Source organism: Gymnoscopelus microlampas, assembly GCF_963454915.1.
Source record: "Gymnoscopelus microlampas genome assembly, chromosome: 18".
In the NCBI taxonomy this organism is placed as follows: domain Eukaryota; kingdom Metazoa; phylum Chordata; class Actinopteri; order Myctophiformes; family Myctophidae; genus Gymnoscopelus; species Gymnoscopelus microlampas.
The window spans coordinates 31575442-31591655 of NC_139955.1; the positions used below are offsets into that span (position 1 = coordinate 31575442).

Sequence of the window (16214 nt, forward strand, 5' to 3'; positions counted from 1 at the left end):
ATAGATATATGTAATATACCTTTTATAATATGGCTGTATTGAAAAAAGGGTTTTAATTCCAACAGTAATTATTTAATAATAAAACACATTGGATTGGAAAGGAGTTCAAACAGTAATAATAAAAGCTTACAGTGGTAGCTTTTATATTAACCCCCTTGTTGATTCTTAAGGCTTGCCATGACAAAGGGCTGTGATGTTTCATTCACCTCCTACAGGGATGGAAGCACCCTCACTGGTATCAAGTAGTCTGAAGACTGTTATATTGGGGTCAAACTGGAAACAAGTTTTTCTTCGTGTTCTTGCCAATTTCATCCTTCCCACATTCCAATGTCAAGAGTCATACATGTTCACAGAGTTACCTTGATAATTACCATAGTGTCTCAACACGACACAGAAAATCAGATTTTAAACAAACCTGTGCACCATCAAAATATGGCAATAACAGTTATGCTATAGTTTCATTTCAATGAAAACAAAACAAACGAAAAAAGTGTGAACATATATACTCACTACTTGGGCTGGGCTGTTATTTTGTGCAAGAGTAAAAATAGCATGATTTTGTAATGAGATTTGTTGTTTTTTTGTATACAATATGTTCCATGTATATGCCACAACTGACCACATTCTTTCCTGTACTATATAGTTTGTGTTACACAGCAGTCTACATTTAGTAGCCTATAGGATCGGTAGTTTGAAGATTGCCCATGTAGTCATGGTAGTTAAAACAACCAACCAACCATCCAACCAACATACTATTTATTATTAACGCTGTCTCTCTGAAAGGCTGTCTCATAGATAGACTATTATGTATTGCATCTTGATTGCTTTTTTTCTTGAAACAAAATAAACAAAAAAGATAAAATCATCTAAAAATATTTAGTCATTTAAAGAAGAAACATAAGAAATAGAATCTTCTGGTACAATAGTCTAAAGGGATTTCTTTCTTTTTTGTATATATATATATATATATATCCCCCCCCTGCCCATTTTACAACAGTGTTGGACTTAACGTGTGAAGTCGTTAACCACTTAAAACCCCAGCATCCGTATTCTGGGGATAAATGTTCGTAGAAAATGGCAGATCTACAAGCTCACAAAGTATTGTGAGCTTGTAGATTGGCTATTTTCAGTGATAATGTTAAACGAAAACAGTAAAGTCACTAGTGTAGAGCCCTGAGGGACTTTGATCAACCAAGTATAGGGTTTAAGTGGTTAATGACTTCGTTTTCCCTTCATTTTGTCTCTGTACTGAACATCCATCAGCTCTTTGCCCTGAACGTGACCCGCCACCTTTACAAACACACAATACATTTTATGTTTACGAGGCATAGTGCTATATACACATTATATATATTTCATATATCTCAATATATTGTTTCTTTTTTTCTTTTTCTTTTTCTTTTTCAGTATGTAAACCAGCACATTCTCTCACGTTTTAGTAGGGTACATACTAAGCACAAATGCTCATTCAGATGTTTTTGGATTTGTCAGATGGAACCATGTCTTACTCCAAGTCCTTCCTCCTCCCCCAATTCTATTGGGGATGACACTTCCAATTATCACAACAGTATGTATAGCACAACATCTGTTTGTTTTTTGGATGTCAGCAAGCCTAAGAGGGCGCAAAACCTCAGCGAACTTCAGTTTCAAATCAGTCAACGTTGATTTTTCAACACCGAATGAGGCCTTTTTGTACTTAGTGTGCGTCCTAATAAAGTCGATGGAGAATCAAAGTTATGTAAACATTCAATTTTCATGTGTGTTACCATAGAGTTGATTAGATAGATAGACAGCAAGAGGGAGGAGAGAGAAGAGAGGAGGCATTGTTATAAAAGGGTTTGGGGTGTTCTTGAAACAAGACCCAAAACCTAGATTGAGAGTGAAGAGAAAGAAGAAGAGAGAGAAAGAGGAGAGTCAGGCTGCACAGTATTAAAGCACTGGAGAGGAGGGGGAAAGGAGGAGATGGGTGGATCAGCAAGATTCTTGAAGAAGCAAAGAGGTGAATTTTGACCTCCCAGCACATTCAAGGACCACCACCTACCATCCAACCCAAAGTCAAAACCCTTCACCCATGGACCCCCCATGGCAGCTCCCAACCCAGACACGAAACACAGTCAAGAGACACTCAGATACCCAAGGACACACGATCAAAGACAGCACACAAAAACATTAGCTTTAAGGAGAGAGAATGAGAGACAGAACAGGTTACTTCCCTCTTTTGGGGCTCAACAGTAGAAGAAGTAGAACAGAAAAACACACGCACGCGCACACACACACACACACAAACAAACAAACCCCAAACTACCCTTAAGCACCCCTCAGATGGAACATCCTTGGCAGGAAAACAACCATGTTCACAAGAGAAGCAATTAATAGAGGCTGGGAAGAGCGTCAAGAGAAGCTGGGGGGTGCGGAGGGATGGATGGGGGTGAGGTAGAGACGTTCGGCTGATGCGGGACATCTCCCATGAAAACTGTGATTCTCAGCCGATACTCCATCCCTCGCTTTGCCCTGGGTTTGTCTTTGTTTTGGGTGCCAAGGCTGCTGGCGGGCTTGGAGGCTCTCTCTCTCTCTTCAGTTCAAGGGCCTTTAATTACCGACTGTATCAGGGACATATGCATCTGAGGGCTATTTGAGCTACGCTTTAGCCCGAGTCAACACAGTAATTCGGGGATCCGGCTTCCACATGGTACAACAATCTTGGAGGTGATCAAACGGTTTGGTTTACATTCAGAGTTTTGAGTACATTCCATTATTTGAAAATTTAAACTGACCCAGTCACTATATTCAATCTAGTCTATTCTATGGCATGGAACTAAATGTGTAAACTCCCAAAATGCTCTGCGGAATTATGCATGCCTTCTACTGTTGGGGTGACGTTCTGTTTTGCTTAGAAATGCAATGAATTGCAAATGCATCCTGGCGGTGTTCATTTGGACCTTCTGGTGGCTATGGAGAAATGAATAGTGAATAGTCTCCATGACACTCTGTGAGGTTTAATTATTGATTACGCTTGGTATGAAAATGTCAATGACTATGATAATTGTTTTCCCCATTTCAATCTACATCAATCTGATGTAAACACTTTTTTGTGCCATTATATATTACATTTTTTGGTGGGTTTCAAGCGTTACAGTAAGCGTTCCAGTGTGACATTGTCTTTTAAAGTGTGAGACAGCAGCCAGATGGGTTTGCTCACATGGGTGAGAAAAAAAAAGCATTGACTAATGAGATCTGATTGGTTAGAGAAGGCTCATCACTGTTGCAATTTGAACTCCTGTTGATGCCTGCTACATTTTGCAGATTGAGATCAAAAGCTATACATTTAGACGAGGGTAAATTAGCAATAGTGCCAATAAATAAGAAAAACTAATTCTCTATATCAACAGTAGCCAGGGCAAGGAGTAATTCGGATTTTGGATTATTTTGGGGCTAGATCTAACGTTGGGGAGGGATGTGCTAATGCACGTGCTAAAATGTTAGCATGTGCTCTCCAGTTAGCTGCTTTAGTTTCAATATTTGATCGATCATTTTCAGATATTTTATTCCTCATTTAAGTTGGTTTCTTTCTTCTCCATCAAGCCTAGCAGAGCCTGCACACCCAAAAGCAGCACCCATACAGTTAGCACCCCATATGTTTTTTGTCTGTGGCAGCCAGTAGCAGAAGTCATAGGGTAGTGTACTTTAGCATGGCAGAGTAATAGACTAGAGTCAGGGGGAAGTGAAGGACAGGGGAGACATGTTTTGCCTCCTACAGTGCATAGATTAAAATCAAGGAAGCACTAAACTTACAAAAAGAAAAAACAATGTTTTTTTTCCCTTCCTCATTTTTGATTTGTAAACTTTTGAAGCTGTCAAATGATTTAGTGAAATGTTAGTTGTTCTTGTTTTTAATTGTTATTTTCTCATTGTCCACACATACACAGTTTTTTTGTTTGCTGTTGTTGACATTTTACAACATCCACATTTTTTGCTAAAAAAAACCAAGCAGATTTTTTTTCTATTAGACAACCGCACGACTTGATGGCGAAAACAGTTTGCAGTATCGCCACCGGTGACCGAAGAGAGAGGGAGGGGTTTTACAAAAAAAGAGAAACAATCGAACAAACAAAACAAAAAAGACCCGCAGAGACACACACACACACACACACACGCACACACACACAACGACCAACGGGACGCAGGGATAATAGCAAAGTATTTTTTGCTACAAGAGGTCTCTTCTTACTTCCGCACCTTGCGGCGCAGAATGATGATGTCACCAACACAGACAGGAAGCAGCTTTTGTTTGTTCTTGTTATTGTCGTTCCACAGCAAACTCGTAGAAGTAGCAGTAGTTTTGTGGGTGACGTTAAAAGTTCAATCTCCTCCTCTTGTCACAACTGTCGTAGTCTCCGCATTTCAAGCTGTATCCTTAGGTGTAAAAAGTAAAAGTTTTAGTTCCTAATAATCCAATGTTAAAAATGTAAACATTTTTCGCGGGGTTGTCTTGCGCAGAGGAGGTACTGAGAGGCCACCGTCTCAGGGGCCCCGTGTTGTCGGAGACTGCTGTAGTCACTGGGGTGGACCAGTGGGGAGCAGCGGCATCAGCGATGTAAGGACTTTTGGGCCTCCTTGAGCAGGGTGTCAAAGTCCAGCGCATCGTACTTGCTCTTGACTGGGCCTGGTCCTGCCTCATCTGGAAGAGAGGGAGATAAAAAATGAATAAATGAATAATAAATGTGTTGTGGTATTCAGCATGTGTAATGACTTAGTTATGGGAATACATTTACCACAGACTTAGTTATGGGAATACATTTACCACAGACTTAATTATGGGAATACATAAGTGGATTGGTTGCTTCTTATTTTGCTTGTGTATCTATCCAACCATACATCTACAGTACAGTATGTGCACAGCTAAATCCTCAGTGTTATTCTTTTGTAACTCTTGACAGTCTTTCTTGCTCTTCACTGGGCCTGGTCACTGTGTGTGTGTGTGTGTGTGTGTGTGTGTGTGTGTGTGTGTGTGTGTGTGTGTGTGTGTGTGTGTGTGTGTGTGTGTGTGTGTGTGTGTGTGTGTGTGTGTGTGTGTGTGTGTGAGGGGGGGGGGGGGGGGGGGGGGTGCGCGCGCGCTCATGTGTCTATGTCTGACTGTGTGTGTGTGTGTGTGTGTATTCCTTACCGAGGTCTATGTATCGCTTTCTGGTCATCCTGCGGAGGGCACTTGCTCCATTCTGATACTGCATATCTCGTTCCCTCCAGTGTCTCTGACCTCCAGCTTGACGGATCTTTATCACCCCACAGCGCTCCCTGCACAAACACACACACGCACACACACGCACACGCCACACACGCGCACACACACACCCACACACACATCAAGACCATAGCACAGCTTTCTCTTATTCCCCCAATTGAGAGTGTGTAATCCGCTTCCCCTTCACATGACAACACATGATCTATAACTACTATTATTGCTACAAATATACAACCCTCTTTAACACTTGATGTCCTCCTTCTACCATCAATACGTGCAATTGTTGTCCACATCTACTCACTAACTTTCTCTGTCTACTCCTAATTACTAGCAGCACTAGCATACTGGTACTGGTATTACAACCAACGTACTCATTGCGGATGATGACTTTGCAGTCCTCGGGGCTTCCAAACACCTGGAAGCGTTTTCGTAGCATGTTCTGGGTCACACTGCTCGGCAGGTTGTGGATGTAGAACACCTGGCAGTTGTCCTGGCAACAGGGAACAGGGAAACCATGGCAACAGTCAGGACAAAAAAAAGAGACATATTGCGGGCATTTGTGCATGCATCACGTCTAGACTTGCAACACTACGTTTTTTATTTTTTTTACAACAGTGGTTGTCAAACTTTTTCATTTCACAAGGACCCCCGCCCGTAACCTCTGAGTGTGCATTTGTCTCAGTGTTAAAGACCTGTAAGGGTCCATTTGGAATCCCTCAAGGAACCACTGTTTTACTAAACTCTAGCCCCTTTATCCAACATTAAAGCACATTCTTTTTCTTTAAGATGACATTCAAATTCAACTACAAGAGGCTGTAACACCTGTAGCACTCTGAAGTCAGTGGTAATACTGTATACTAATGTGAGATTATTCCAGACATTCATACCGCCACTATTTCCATACCATTTCATCAGAGTGAGAATTTTACATTTTAATGTACTGTAGTAGTATGTTCTGGTTGTAGTATGTGTGTGGCATAACTAGAAGTTTCTGTACCTCATCTTTCTGCTGGCCTGTCTTGGTTTTGTTCCTCTGCTTGTCCTCTGGACAGCTCTCTGAGTTCTCACCACTGCAGAGAGAGAGAGAGGGGGGAGCAGAGAGAGAGAGAGAGAGACAGACAGACAGAGAAAGGGAGAGAGGAAGAGGGAGAGAGACATACAGGAGAAGGGGAGGTAGACATCCAGGGAAGACAAGAGGGACAAGAGAAATGGAGAGGAGGAGGGAGAAAAGTGAGGAAAGAAGGAGGAAGACAGATGGGGATGGGAGGGGGAGGACAAGGTTAAACAAAAATGTCAGACATGAGAAGCAAACAGGTGAATTGTAGCCAGAGAGGAGGCTGGCTCACACGCACTGCGGCAAGACGCCTTCATCCTTCATCACACTCTCCCTATGTCTTCTTCATTCTCTCCATTAATCAATGTTGACATCTTTCAGTCTTTTCAGTCTGGTTACTCAGGCTATGTCTGTGTTGTTGTTGTCTGTTTTGTATCTGTGTTTTTATATGGACCTGGATTGTGTCTGAAATAAAGTTTATCATGTCTTCCTCTGTTTCTCTCTCTCTCTCTCTCACCTGGAGTCTGTCTTGCTGGCGGGGGAGTCGGGTGATGAGTGGAGAACTGGCGAGGGGGAGCGAGAGGAGGATGAGGGCTCTCCCTCTTCCTCCGAGGCAGGGGGCGTGGCTGCCGCCGAAGACTGGCGCTCGGGCGACGATGACATGACCGACATCGCTGTCATCATCACATCCACGACCGCCTCGCCCTGCTGCTGCTGCCGTCCCGCCGCGGACGCCGCCCGGAGCCTTCCTCCCTCGTCCTCCTCGCCCTCCTCTTCCTCCCCGCCTTTCCCTGCCTCCCGCTTGATCGACTCCGTCCCGCGGGCCGTTCCTCCGGATTTCTCAGAGCGCAGGATGGCGCCCAGCATGGCGGCGCTGCGCCTGTGGCTCTCTCCGAGGCTCAGGGCGCAGTAGTCGTGGTCCCCGAAGGAGGTGCGCTGGTGGGCCAGCAGGTTGCCGTTCAGCAGGCTCTGCTGGGCCTCTCTCTCGCGGGCCTGGCCCATGCGCCTCAGCTGGGCGTACAGCTCCGTCTGCTCCGGGAGCTTCCTCCGCTGGTGCTGGTGGGCGCGGCTCAGCCAGGATGACGTGCCCTTGGTGGCGGCGGTGGTGGCGCTGGGGGTACCGGTGTTGGTGTTGGTGGACTCTCCCTCTCCTCCTCCTCCTCCTCCCCCTCCACCCCCCTTCCCTCCCTCCGCTGGCTTGAAGAGCTCATCCTCCGCCGGTTTGTGGGGGGGCGTGGTGGGTGGAGTGAGACCTGTGTAGCGGGGGGAGGAGAGGCATCAGACACAGCTTTGCTTTTGGATATTTCGTTGTTGTTGTTTTTGGGGTAACTCTTATCTTAGCTGCTTACAGCAGTGGTTCTCAACCTTTTCTGGATCAGGGCCCCCTTGTTGAATATCTCAAAAGTGTTCGCATTCAGCCCACCCATCTGACCACTTAACATGGCAGCTGAATGGTGGTCAGATGGGTGGGCCGCGTGCATTTTCATTTTCTACGAGAGCATAATATGGTAAATATTCTTTTGCACATTTTCTTATGTTATGTTCTACTATGAACAAAACCGCCAGACCTTTTAAAGACTTTCACCAAATCCCCATATACTCCCCAACAGTAATGAATAAGTCCATACTTTTCCAGACCTGTAACAAGCACCCTGTATAACAGAGTCAGGAATAGACAGCATGTTAACCGACAGCATGAGAGACATGTTTACCTGCTGTTCCACACAGATCCACACTGAGCGTCGGCTCAAAAGGCTTGGTGCCATACTGAGACTCTCTGGTGGCAAAGAAGCACAAAGACAAGCAGAGCTAGGTTTTATTCTGATGCTTTGGCAATATTTCATCACTGTCAGGTGGAAACGTTGTATGACCAAAACCGTTATTTTTCAGGAAATGGAAAAAATAACCTGTGATCCAATGTAGTTACAATACAATGTAGGTGTTATTTAGTCACAAGCTCTTGTTAATACCTTTCATAGGTTAAATATTTATAAAAAATATGGATGTAACCACTTTCACAACTAGCGAAAATATATATTTTTGCTACTTTTGCATGAGTATGGCATTCATTTATGTTGAAATATGGAGATACAAGGTTTCTGCCCGACAGCAACGATTTGTGTTAAAGCTTCTTAACTTTCAGCATGCTGAATTAAAATGGGAGACAGAGACACACAGAAAGACAGCGAGGGAAACTGGGAGGAGACAGAAACAAATAGACTGAGAGGCAGATGGAAGAGTACATAGACAGACAGACTGGCTGATAGATTGATTGATTGCTGCCTCATGCTAAATGACACAGCCGTTTCAAAACACAGATGAGTTTCAGATTTGAGTGGTGCAATCAAGGACAGTCTACTAAAGTCCTGACAAAAAAGAAAAAAGAAAATAACTTCTTATTAAAGTTTTCAACATAAAAAAAGTTCCAGCAGATTTCTAAATGTGAATAACAAATCCCTCAGTAGACACGAGTTGCATGTGAATGGTGTCCCTGTCCCTTGGTTCTTATCACAGACACCATATGCACTCCTATTTCTTCCTCTCCCCCTATCTATCCTTGTGCCTTTTATTTTGCCCCGGTCTCTGTTTCTCGCTGTGAATGCCTGGAATCATAGCTGAGCTGAGTTGACTGGCCTTTTGGGGGGACGTTACACAACAGAATAAAGCCAAAGAAAGAAAGTGGGGGTGGGGGGGAGTACTTTTTTGTGTGCATCAGTGATTGATTTTAAAATGGCCTGCGTTCCAAAGGGATTGTACATTCAAACACACTCCACCAGCTTCCAGGACTGGTAAAAGATGAGCGAGTGCCAGGGGATGGGGTGTGTGTGTGTGTGTGTGTGTGTGTGTGTGTGTGTGTGTGTGTGTGTGTGTGTGTGTGTGTGTGTGTGTGTGTGTGTGTGTGTGTGTGTGTGTGTGTGTGTGTGTGTGTGTGTGTGTGTGTGTGTGTGTGTGTGTGTGTGTGTGTGCGCGTGTGTGTTGGATCAGAAACTCTGCTTGCTGCCGTTTGATTACAAACATTTGCGATTTGATTCTAAGAATCTTGTTTTTGGTGACAATAAGAAGCTTATTGTTGGCCCTCTAAAGAGGTTTGTGGAGTTAAAACGTCCACCCTGTGAATTAACAACTTTCAACCTGGCATGCCTATTTTGAGCATGTCAGTTAAAGACTAATCTCTCAAAACATATTCAGAGCTCCGCATATCAAATTCAAAGGAAGAAAAAAATATGTTCTCCTTTTTTTGCCGATAGGTTCCCAGATTGGTTAAAGAAATGTCCAAAAAAGTGTCATGATGTGACACGTTGTGTGCTTGTAAATTGGCTATTTTCACTAGTTTTGAAATAGGGCTTAAGTATTTAATATTGTACACGGAGGGTGTCTTGTACAATAGCAAAAAACACATGATATACTGTATGATAACAACACTGGATAGATGCAGGATGACATAAATAAAATAAATGGGGGAATATAATATTTGTTCAGAGTTGTGAGGCTGGTACGGTGCAGGTATTCTGTAGAGATACTCACCCTGTAGTCTTGGAGTTGAGTGGCAGGCAGAGACAGGCTCGTTTCTCTGCAATCAAACACAACGAGAAGCAGGTGCACTCATAAATACTCAGGAGTTGTTTTTGGTGTGTGTACGTGCGCCTTCCAACTCTCTTATAACATTTCAAAAGGATTTGCATTAATGCCAGGTGTGCTGAATGTCTGTAGGTGTACAATATGTGTGTGTGCATGTGTGTGTTTCTGTTTGATTCCTCCCTTTTACGATAAGGCAGTGGTTCTCAAATGTTTTCATGTGAAGGACTCCTAAATTAATATGTATTTGGCTGTGGACCCCCATCTGAAAAATGTTGTGCCAGGGACCCCCTTACAAGATTTGTTTTGTTAAAATGTTACAAAAAAAATAGATCTACAAGCTCACAATGTGTTGCATCACGACGCATTGTGAGCTTGTAAATCGATGGCCGATGTATATAGGGTTAAAGTGGTTAAACTGATTTTGCTGGGGAACCCCCTCAACTAGGGTCTCTGGATCCCACTTTGAGAACCACTGCAATAAGGGCATTTTTTGAGAGACACATACTGTATTTTTTTTTGCACCTCCCCCATTGTCGGAGGTACTAACAACACAGGTATCAGCATCATGTTTGTGAGACAGATCGAACACAGCAGGGCAGGAATGTCACAGCGGCCACGGCCTACAGTATGCCCCTGTATGCCCCTCGGAACATTCGATGCCCTGCGGCCACAGTGGCCTTAACGCCCTGCCCGCAGCTCCAGCTGATTTCACCGTTCTCCCCTCAACGCAATTTTCCTGTCAGTGCGTTTTTTAGACACCATCGTCTGTGGTCGAGATTCTAAATTCTTATTGGACATCATCAAGTGAAGCGCACCACACCAGTGGTAGGTTTGATTTGATTGGTATGACACACACCAGCTATGCTGTGTGGAAGCCACGCCATGCTGTTGACAGTCAGAGAGACTGAAAGAGAAATGCGTGTTCGATGGGGGAGCTACAACCGTCTAGTACGTAAAAAAGTACTCCCCCAAAAAAGCTATCCAAAATGCAAAACTTGCCTAAAATAAGTTGCAGCTAAGACGTCGAATTTGCTTCAACATCTGCGATCACCATGCAGTTTTACATACCGAAGTGAAGGTAATACACTCAACTCAACTACACCGCTGTGGTTTTACCAAGGACATGTCCTGTGTGTGTGCGTGCGCGTGTGCGTGTGTGTAAAATAGATGATTAAAAACGAGTAAAAGTTTTTATGAATTGATGGATGACAGTTGATAACGTTTACGTTTATTACACACATTAATCATCAGTGATGTTAATCTTAATCTTATTTTAATAATAAAATACATAAAAAATAATGAAGAAATGTTATATTTTAAATAGTAAAAACATGAACTAAAGTCATTACTGCTGCACTATACTGATGCATATACAAAATGATTTAAGACTTCATGTGGGACTTTCTAAGCTACATGATACTGACACACACTATACTGAATGCAGTGCACTACATTTGATTTAGGATTTATTTAAAAATGTACATGATACTGATTTTAACATGGTGCTATATCCAGCCTTTTTTGTGCCTTTTTATTCTCCCTTCCTTACTTGGGTACCAGAAAAGCGCTATATAAGTCTGATGTATTATTATTATTATTATTACTTCTAATTATTTTTCACTCCTTGAACCACTCCTTGAAAATGTGAGCCTTCCACCTCACTTTTATCTGTAACTGTGTCGTGACAATAAAGTTGGTCGATTGATTGATTGATTGATTGATTCATCTTGAATGAAAATAACATTTCTGGGGAAAATACAATGAAACCTCCAATGTGCGAATGCTCATGTGATCCTATACATCCATAGTCTTGTCCTCTGGCACTGGTCTCCTAAGGCTAGAACAAATAAGCATGGAGAAGCAGCTTTTTTAACAGTTTGCCGACGGGTCTCTGAATCTGTTCATTTTTAAAAGAAATCTTAAGACACACCTTTTTAGCATTGCTTTTACTTGGGTTTCTGCATTACTCTTGTTGCTTTTAATTCGTTTTTAAGTACTTTTTAATTGTCTTTTCATGCATTTCTTTATTTCTTATGTTCCTGTGTTTAAAAAAAATCTTTTAATTATTTTCTGTGAAGTGCATTTAACGGAATTTAACTTGATTGATTGATTCATTGTGGAAAAAATGTAAGCGCAATAATAATGAAACCGCCTCAGACTATAATTGTACCATCAAAATCTATAATTCATGCATCCCTAATTCAAACAGTGACTCTGATTATTAGTCCAGGACTGAATGTGACAAATAATGAGACCAATATGAGTTTGTGCAAATATTGGAAATGTGTCAATTGATTATTTTGGGTTGCATTTTGGGGTGCAGGGACCAACAACAACCACCATCTCATGAAAAATGAAGAAATATTCATTTTTCAAGGACCCAAGCCACAGAAAGAAGATACATCAAATATTCACGTGTACTAGGGTGTGATGTCACTGTACCTAAAATAATAATGTGTGTTTTAGATGCTATCCTATATGAATTATGAATATTTGTGTTATTTGAAATCTGTCTACATCTTCTGTGCCTACATGGAAACCAAACACATTACCAATTTATTAATTTACCAAAATCAAGTGTCTTTTCCTCTAGCCTAATGTGTATTATGTAACTGATATTTTTTGGTTAAAACTAAAATGTTATTTTGTTAAAACGATAAAGCTCTATAATCTGATCATTGCTATATAAAGAGTGTTTGCTCGGTAACGGAGGTCTCCCTGTCTCTCCAGCTCTTTAACCCATTAAGACCTGAGGCCGATTCTACAAATGTCTTCCAAATCCAAAACAGTTTTCTGAAACACTTATGTTGCTATATCAGTGGATGTCAAGGACCCCCAAAATTATATGTATTTGGCCACGGACCCCCATCTCAAAATATTTAGTTCCAGGGACCCCCAGAAGCAAAGATTTGAGTTACAAATGTTCGCTTTAAAATATATATATATTCAAAGATTTGCACAATTTTTTTAACTTTTGATACTTTTGTGCGACGATGTAGTATGATCAAGTAGGGCATTAATTCACAAAAAAACACAAATGGTTAGAATATAGAGATAAGAGGTTTCTGCCCGACAGCAACGATATACAGTATCTGTCTATATGTGTCTGTCTGTCCATCTCACCGTGGCAGCAGGGCTTGGCAGGCTCTGCAAGTATCTCCATTGTCCTTCCTCCTTCAGCGTGGGCTGTCAGGAGTTTGCTCCCTTCCTCCTCTCCCTCCCTTTTCTCCTTCCCTTTCTCCTTCTCATCCCTCTCTTCCTCTCCCCAGGGGCGCGCGGGCCTCAGCCTCTTGGCAAAGCGGCTGGGGAAGGAGGCCAGGCGACGGGATCGACGCACCGAGAAGGAGCCTCCTTCCTCCGGGGACTCCTCGCGGCTCTGCGCCGCCTCCGAGAATAAGGTTCTTCTATCAGGGGAGGAGGAAGGAGGAGAGGAGGACACAGAAGAAGAGGAGTCTTTGCAAAGCTCTGCTTTGGCCAGCCGGTTGGCCGGGGTGGCGCTGGGGGCAGCGGGGTGGTGGGTGGAGGCTCCTCTGTGCGGGCTGTGGGAGTGGGAGTAGGGGACGCTGTGCAGTCTGTAAGGCTTGCTGACGTCGACGGAGCCACTCTGCTCCAGGAGCTCACGCAGCAAGGAGTTGGCCTTCACCTCCCTCCTCCGGGCAAAGGGCAGCCTCCTTGGAGCGACACCGACACCTCCCGCAGAACCGCCGGTCCCCGCCGATCCTTCCCGCATCCCTGCCCCTCCCACTAGAACAACTTTGCTCGTGTGGTGGTGTGAGTTTTGCGAGGCCGCGCGCGACGCCTCCAGTCTGGCTCTGTTGCGCGCTGAGGCGGGGAGTTGCTCTCTCCTCTCCCAGCCCTGCTGCTGCTGCTGCTGCTTGCGCGTGGGCAGGCAGTACGTGTGCATGTACCTGATGAGCTCCACCACGGAGCGCAGCTCTTTCTCTGAGCTGAACTGAGGCTGGGGAGGCTCCGCGGGGGGCAGCGCCACGGCGGCGGCGGTGGCCGCCGGGCTCTCTGCCTCGCTGGCAGAAGACTCCTCCCCTTCCTCTTCCTCTGCTTCGTCCTCTTCCTCTTCGTCCTCCTCGGACTCACTGTCCTCCTCCTCGTCCTCGTCCTCTGTGTCGGGGGCACGGGCATCCTTGGTGGTCAGGTGGCGGTGGAGCTCTGTGCAGAGGCGGCCCGCCGGGCGCACCGCCCGTGGCTTCCTCTCCTGGGCTGTGTCGGTCTGAGCATGGACATATGGATGGAGTAATGGAGAGAGAAGAGACAACGGAGGGAGTTCAACGCAATGTCGTTCGTGCAAACATTTCAAAGTTTTTAAGCTCACACACACACACACACACACACACACACACACACATTGTGTTGCAAAAGTGAAAGACAGGCTTATCACAACTGATTGACAAGCAGTAAACTGCAATAGTTATAATTATTTTTCTATTTCTAAATTGCCAGAGCCTGCTGATCTTTAAGTACATCGTAAATCACTGCCAGCTCTCACATGGCTGTTATTTACAAGTAAAAACACATTCTAGTTAACCAAGACTCCCTCGACCCAATAATTTCAAACACGCCACATTGACCCCTAAGCAAGAAATGTCAAATGTCAAATCAAGGCAATAGATATACACTGCTCAAAGACATTAAGGACACACTTTGATCCCTTTATTATTATTATTATTATATATTTTTGCAGTCATCGTAAGTGCTGTATATACTGCTCACAAAAACTGCTCTAAAAACCTGAGGGATCATAGCGTTCATTTAATTCTTTGAGCAGTATCTTTCTATATAATTCTTACGACAGATTCTATATGATTTCCTAGCGGTGATGACGTCTTCACCTTGATCAGGGGCCTGACTGGCCGAAGGTGGAAGCTCCTGTTGCTATGACGATGCCCGTGGCTGCCATCTTTGTGTGTGTCGATGCCTGCGGGCATGTTGGGGGGCGTCAGCAAGAGCTTCTTCAACTGAAGAGGTGGAGGGGGGGAGAGAGGACGTACAGAGGTCAGTCAGGATGCAATGGATCGTTACAATGCAAATCTCCTCAGGACACCATTACCATTTTAAATGGTTCCATCTAATCTTAATTGAATCTTTATATATATATTTCTGATTATGAAGAAAAGGTTATAATGACAGTAAAGCTGTACAATTAACTCCATGAACAAGTGACCCGCGACCTTGTAGCTGGCATTGGAAAGCCTTATAAAAAGGTCTTTGCAAAGTCTTTTTTATTTAATTTCATTCTTTCTTTTTTCTCTGCTATATAGTACTGTGGAGGGAGATGAGAAGGTAGAGATAATAATCTAGGTCTAGGACTTGAGACAAAATAAGAGTTCAGAACGTCACACTAATGTAGACAGGGCTGGTAGAGCTAACAGGATCATTTATGAACAGAACAGTAAAGGTAGCCATAAGGCCCTGACACATTCACACATCATGACGAACATTCATCATGCTTCTAAATCCGACAGTTATGACACACTTAACATTTTGGCATTCTCCCAAAAAGCTCAATATCTCTACATTTTTAACCTTTCCATTGATTTGTCCTTTCACTTGATTTATCGCAATTTCACTCCACTCTCTCATCCTCCTCTTCTCCTTCCTCTCATCCCCCCTTCGACTCTGCATCTCCGTACCACCTCTACTCCCTCTTGCTCTCTCCATCCAACCCATTCATTCCTCACACTATCACTCTCTCTCTCTAATGCATTAGCTCACTTCTCTCATCTTCTCTTCCTCTATCCATCCCTCCGTAACTGTTGCCATGATGTCTTTCCTTCCCCCTCTCTGCTCTCGAAATTTTCTTCAGTTCCTCCCTTTCATCTCCCTTCCATCCAACCAAGCACCACTCTTCTCTTTCTCATTCAGCCCCCTCTTTCTCTCCGTCTCCCCCCCCCCACATGCCACAACTAGATACGGTGGTACTAAGAAAAAGAAACATCAATCTATCTAACCCTCTGGTGAACTGTATCTCCCCATGGTATGTATCTCTTATACAAACGGACACTAACACGCTGCCCTTTCCCCTGTCTACACTTCCATCCATTCATGAGTTGGGATCCAGGCCTGGCGGCATGACATCATTCCATCAGCTGATACAAATCGGCTTAAAGTAAATAAATAAACAAATACAATCCCCACTAAGCCGAGTTCAGGCCTTTACATCTGTAGGGGATGAGGGCGTAAAAAACTACGGATGCCAAGATATCGGGCCCACCTTTGGCATGTAGGCCACGATGACAAACGACACAGATGATAACAAGGTGCACGACTATGTAGTGTGTGTAGTTGCGTTAAAGGCTGCGCTGGTTAGCGTGCCCATGTTTGGATGAA

The 16214-nt window shown here is 43.8% G+C and overlaps 1 protein-coding gene across 1 annotated transcript in view; it reads right to left on the bottom strand.

Moving 5' to 3' along the window:
• Window positions 1-936: 936 nt before the first annotated feature.
• The window catches only part of ppargc1b (peroxisome proliferator-activated receptor gamma, coactivator 1 beta), a gene marked incomplete at its 5' end in the record, with an annotated part of 94509 nt that continues 79231 nt past the window's right edge, over window positions 937-16214 (bottom strand). Inside the window, 9 exons of the mRNA XM_084041916.1 lie at window positions 937-4678; window positions 5165-5292; window positions 5611-5729; window positions 6237-6309; window positions 6811-7546; window positions 8006-8070; window positions 9819-9864; window positions 12996-14097; window positions 14717-14842. Coding sequence (XP_083898042.1) covers window positions 4587-4678; window positions 5165-5292; window positions 5611-5729; window positions 6237-6309; window positions 6811-7546; window positions 8006-8070; window positions 9819-9864; window positions 12996-14097; window positions 14717-14842 — 2487 coding nt within the window. The 3' untranslated portion in view covers window positions 937-4586. The remainder of the gene's footprint in view (window positions 4679-5164; window positions 5293-5610; window positions 5730-6236; window positions 6310-6810; window positions 7547-8005; window positions 8071-9818; window positions 9865-12995; window positions 14098-14716; window positions 14843-16214) is intronic.